Consider the following 6000-nt stretch of genomic DNA (forward strand, 5'->3'; position numbering starts at 1 on the left):
GCATAGTAAGCTCAATGGGAATAAAGAATCTGGAAAGGTCACAGAGGGCATAAAAGAAGATCCTTTCTTCTGTAGCTTTAGGGGGGCTATTGTTGCTGGTGCCCAAACTGGAAAAGGAGAATAATTGAAATGTTGCTATTATTTGTGGCTTACTCTTCGCCTAGAGTCCTCATGCCCGTGAACAGCTCAGAAGATAGAGAGATTTAACATGTATTGAGAAAAATGCCTACTGTGGTCAGGTACTTTACATATACTTTCTAATGGAGTTCTGACTTTCTCTAATAGGGCTTTAAAAAAAATAAAGCTCAGAGAAGTTAAGTAATATCATTATAGTTAGATTTAAACTCAGGTTTCTCTGATTCAAGCATCATACCATACTGTCTGAAATCAAGGTTAAAATTAATGAGTCTTACTTCACTACCCAAATGTGATGAAAAGGGAAAAAATATTTATGCTTACTCATTTTAAAAATATAACACATAAACAGAAGAGGATATTTTTGAACATGTGTCATCAAATTCTTCTAACAGAAGATGATTCAGATATCATTTCTTGGTAGGAGTCTTCAGGTCCCACTGAGGATGATTTCAGCATTACAGACTTTGAAAGTCTAACTGTGAAAGTATTCGTTGATGTAAGCCAATACTAATTGACATACTACATCTCAGGTACAGTAAACATAATTGACTTGGATTTGGGCTCCCCTAACTCAGAACCCATGGAAATTTAGACCTTTGTGGTTGGCCTTTGCACTACATATTGGAAAAAGCCTGGCTAAGCAAGTTGATGGAGTAAACACAAATGCAAAGCGAATGTTTAACCTTCTAAAAAAAAATCTTTTTAAAAGAAGTTTAACTTAATCAGTACCAGCACTGAGAACTAATATGCTATATATAAAATCTACTCTTAAAGCAAATCCTGGAAGACTGATTACACTTTGCCAGCCATTCATTTGTATTCTCAAATGCACCTTGTTGCAAAAACAGCACTTCTGTGAGATATGCACCAATTCAGGCCTTCACCCATTATTCTAACCTAGTGTAACTGCGTCCCGTTTAAATGAAATATACTTCTGACTTCCAAATGAAAAGTCTCACCTGTCATATTGTCCCTGAGAACCCCATCTTCGCTGTTTTGTGGCTCCAAACCCATTCGAAATCCCCTTTCTCAGAGTATTCCACAAGAAAAGCCCTGCTCATGTAGGACACACACAAGGAATAAATGTGTTCTGATTGGGATATGATAAAATCATGTTCACTGAATCCAGCGGATGTCACCAAGGAGGGAGAAAGGAGGTCAACTCCCACGATTAGAGTCTTGGAAGCACTCAACAGAGTAAGTGAATGTAGGTTCTAGCAATATAATCCTTGATTATAGAGGTCACTTGTCTGTTTTAGAGACTTGCTGCGTGACCAAGAGTCTCTTTCAGAAAGATCCAGGCATGCATTTCTGGCTGAGTGATGCTGGGCTGCTTGAGGATGGGTGAGGAAGGAAACTAGCAAAAGAATTATAAAGATGCACAGAGAAACTCTTGGGGACTAAAAAGGTACAGAATGTAAGAGTAATTAAGAGTACAGAGAGACAAGATACAGGAAAACCCAGGGTTAAAATAAATGACCACACAGGCCTATAAAAACACTACTAGTCAGAGAAGGAAACCTCGCAAATAAAAACAGTGAGCTTATGAGACCTTTGAGGTCCATTATTATTCTGAAACCATAACACCCTGCACATGAATAGTGCTTTATCTGGTAAGATGCACTAAAAGAACAATGCAGTAAGAACAGGAGTGCCAAGTCTTAGCCGTGGGGGTATGGCTAACATCCCATATGGATTTAGAACGAAAGGAACAGGAGGAGAACAAGCAGTTCCCAAGATGGCTTTCTATGAAGTTGACAAAATACATCCCAACCCACATACTCAGCCCCTTGTAAAAAGGAAAGCAGCCGTTTACTATAGTTCTGAATTCAATGCCAAGTTCCTTCTCTAATGCTCATCCGGAGTGTCCAGCAGAGGGAGTCTCAAGGAGGTACTTAATAAAGAGAAAATTGTTTCATTTTAACACTCCAGACAGTGGAAGCATTGACTGTAGCCCCTTCCCACAGATACAGATGAACAATGAATGCCCGACATGGGTTCTCCTAGAATGTTCACTTAACCACCGGCATGTTCTATTTTGTGTGGTAGAGTGATCAGAAATTTCGTTTTGTTTTGTCCAACGGTTTAAATGGACCTTGTGTTCTTCAGAATCAAAGAGGAAAGCCCCTGGAATAACATCTCTCTGTTGCCTTCTAAACAGCCCCTTTGTTTCTACGAGAGACTGAAAAAAAATATTTACAGTCCATAGGTTATTTACAGCCTTGTTATCTGGGGCCTGACTGGTAACTTTATTCCATCCAGAAACCTAATTCATTTGGAGTCCTGAAACTAATAACAGATTTTCTTTTAAGATAAGTTTTTTTTTTAATCAGCCTCTCATAACAGAGATAAAAACTATTAATGCGTTCCCTGTCTAACTGTTCTCCGGATTTATAGAAGGATTAAAATCTCCTCTTCTTGCCCCTCCTCTCTGTTTCATACAAACCTTTTCCTCTCTCATTTGCTCTTTCATCCACAGAATATCCGAACAAAACCAAAAGAAAGCCAGGTGGACCAACGCTAAAAGTATGAAAAGGCTGCTATTTCAGTGATTTCATAAGAAAAACATTTTCCCGAGGAAATGGAAAAAATCAAGCACACTTTGGTTTAAAAATCATCTTACTACAAGCACATACAAAAAACACATCGAAGTGTAAAAACTTAGTTGATTCTGGTCGGATTTCTGGCTGGAAGCTGACAGAACTGACTGAAGAGAAACCAAAGAGAGTAGGAGAAATGTAGCGCTTTTGCCTTGTGTTCTTCCCTTTCTTACTAAAGACAGTCAAATAAGAAAAATGACCCAACGCCAGGAGAAGGTGCACAATGCAGGTTTATCCAGTCTGATTAAGAAAAACGTCTTCACCACCTACCCGACTTGAAAATCTAAACTACATTTTCCCTCACACACGCTAATGCAGGGAGATTGTAGCCTATTTCATTGTTCTGGCTAGGTCTGAAATGGACTTCATCTCTACCCCCTTTCACCACCCAACCCCATAAATTCCGATTCAACAGACTCCCCCCACCCCAAAAAATGAGAGGCTCGCGAAGAATAAAGGAGTGTAGGGTGGGAGCGGACAGAAAAGGAAAGGGGAGCCGTGAGGTCAGAGAAGTAGAAAGGAGATCATTCTAAAGGTAATTTTCTTTTGAGGGGAGATTAAAGCTAAACCGCATCACCTTTATTTATTACAAATAAATAAACAGCACAGTCATGAATCTGTCTTTTCCCAGACGCGCCCCCTCCCCATCTCTTTTCTTTGGGCAGTAGCCCACCCTCCCACTCCTCACCAGTCCTACCCCCCCACCCATTCTCTTTCCCCACCCTGGAAATAGGATCTTGTTAAATTTCGGATCCTGGTCATTTTCTGGGCAAGGGAGGGGGCTCGGGTAGGGGTCGGGAGCCTTTTAAAACCCGAGGGGTGGGGGAGTTGGAGGCTGGGCGCAGCCGGGGGCTGCGGGCCGGGGGCTGCCCGGCTCGGGGCCGCGGGCAGAACAAAGCTGCGGGGGCCGCGGCCGGCCGGGGCGGCTCTCGGCGAGCGGGGTCCGCGGGGCCAGGACCGCCCGCGGGCGGGAGCCGGGCGGGGTGGGGGCGCCCCTTACCTTCGTACACGGGGGCCATCGGGGCCGGGATGTCCGTGATTCATGGCAACGGAGAAGGGAAACCGAAGCGCGATCTCAGCCCCCCCAGACTCAGTCGGAATCTGCCATCTTGAGCCTGTGTCTCCGCTCTCCGCGCAGCCGAGGCCGCCAGCGCCCGCATCACCGCCTCACTTGGCCGGCGCCGGGGGAGGGGGCCGGGCAGGCGCGCCGCCGCCGCCGCCGCCGCCGCCGCCGCCGCCGCCGCGGTCCGGGCCCTGCACCGAGGGGCTCGGGCGGGCGGGCGGCCGGGGAGGGCGGCCGAGGCCGAGGGCCGAGCTGCCGCGGCCCCCGTGCGGGTCCGCGGTGGGGCGGGTGCCGGGGCGGGCAGCGCGCGGCCAGTCCCCGGCCGGAGCTCAGCTCAGCATGGCTGTGTGTGGGGGCTTCGGCAAAAGTTGCACGGGAGGAGGAGCGGGAGGAGCCGGAGGAGGAGGCGGGGGAGACGCGGGCTGAGAGCGAGCGAGCCGGGAAAAGCCAAAGCGAGTCCGCGCGCAATCGAGCGCCGATGGCACGGATGGGAGGCGGGGACGGCCGAGCCGAAGGGCAGCAGCCGGGCGGGGGCGCGAGGGGACGGCCCGCGGGAGGGCGTCCGAGGACCCGCGCGCGGGCGGAGGTGAGGTGCGGGGGGGCGCTGAGCGGAGATGAAAGGCAGCGAAGGAGGGGTCCTGTCTGGGCAAGGCATGCACACAGTTCAATCAGAAATGGTCCGCAAATGTAGCAACCAGAACTTTGGGTGTGTGTGTGTGTGTGTGTGTGTGTGTGTGTGTGTGTGTAGTGGGGCGGGGAGGAGAGAATAGACTAGAAAGAGACCACCGGCTGGCAAAGTGTCTCGCCCATCTCGCACCTGGTTAGCGCTGGTTGAGATACGTGTGGAATGAATGAAAGAAGAAACAGGCGCACACCATCCTCTGAGAGAAAATGAGTGGACGAGCTTTTGAAATCTAAATGAGGTTGTAGACACAGAAGCGTTTCCGTGCTGGTTGAAGAAATGCAACACTCCAACACTCCGGGTTGCGGGAATCTGGTTTCCGCACCGAATGTCTGCAGTGTCCTCCATCACCTGAAGGTTTTTTTTTTCCCCAACACTCCGATCAGGACTTCAACGAAACATTCTCAAAACTCTCCCCCAGCTCGAAGCCCTCTCCGGGTTCACTTCTCCAGCTCTCTTCCGAATGTTTCGATAGGGTGCCTCGCCATTACCTCCGACTTAAGAAGAGTTGGGTCTCCTTTCAGGCAGCGTTTTTTAAAACTGTGGACTGTGACACAATTATACATTGTAAAGTAAATTCAAAGGATGGCAACCCAGCTTTAAAAAATAGAAATGAAATAGAATAGAAAATATTAAAAAATAATTGCCCTTGATAAGGATAACTATTTTTCATAAACCTTTTCTTTAAGTTACATATACAGAACCATAAAGTAAATTGTGTGTCCTATAGTAGGACATGGGCCAAAAAAGTTCTAAAGTACTTTGGGGGAGGTGTAAAATAATAATCTCTAGTATTTTACAACTTTCTTAAAAGCAAACCTATTATTTTTCCTCTCCCTCTTATCCTTTCCAACGTCCATAACTGGTTGCTGCCCCCTGCCCTCTCCCCATAAAAGCCCCACCCTTTCACACACTTGTGTGCTTTTGATAGTGATACATCATTCATGTTACTCTCAGGATGACATTTGACTCAGCTCTCTCCACATTTAATAGCTACACTTCCTACTGCTTCTCCTGGTCTAATGTCATTAACATATGCAGAATGTCATAACCTTCAATTGCTAAAAGAGACCTCTGAAGCTAAGTGTAGAATTGCCATATGATCCGGCAATCCCATTACTAGGTATATATTCAGAGGAACTGAAGGCAAGGGCACAAATGGACATTTGCACACGGATGTTTATTGCAGCATTATTCACGATTGCCAATAGATGGAAACAGCCCAAATGTCCATCAATGGACGAATGGCTAAACAAGCTGTGGTATATACATATGATGGAATATTACGCAGCTGTAAGACAGAATAAAGTCATGAAGCATGCAGCAATGTGGATGAACCTTGAGGACATTATGCTGAAGAAAATTAGCCAGAAACAAAACAACAGGGTTCTGCGTGGCACAGGGGTGAGAGGCGGGCCCTCTGCCCCGGGCTCTGCAGCCTCGCTCCCCCCCCCCCAAAAAAAGAAACAAAACAACAAATACTGTACGGTCTCTCCAATATGAACTAACATTAATGA

At 46.7% G+C, this 6000-nt stretch overlaps 1 protein-coding gene across 1 annotated transcript in view; it reads right to left on the minus strand.

The window, feature by feature from the left end:
- Positions 1–3917, minus strand: part of HIPK2 (homeodomain interacting protein kinase 2) — a 210228-nt gene extending 206311 nt beyond the window's left edge. Inside the window, exon 1 of the mRNA XM_077146911.1 lies at positions 3739–3917. Coding sequence (XP_077003026.1) covers positions 3739–3757 — 19 coding nt within the window. The 5' untranslated portion in view covers positions 3758–3917. The remainder of the gene's footprint in view (positions 1–3738) is intronic.
- Between the last annotated feature and the right edge of the window lie 2083 nt (positions 3918–6000).

Source organism: Tamandua tetradactyla, chromosome 1, assembly GCF_023851605.1.
Source record: "Tamandua tetradactyla isolate mTamTet1 chromosome 1, mTamTet1.pri, whole genome shotgun sequence".
Taxonomy (NCBI): domain Eukaryota; kingdom Metazoa; phylum Chordata; class Mammalia; order Pilosa; family Myrmecophagidae; genus Tamandua; species Tamandua tetradactyla.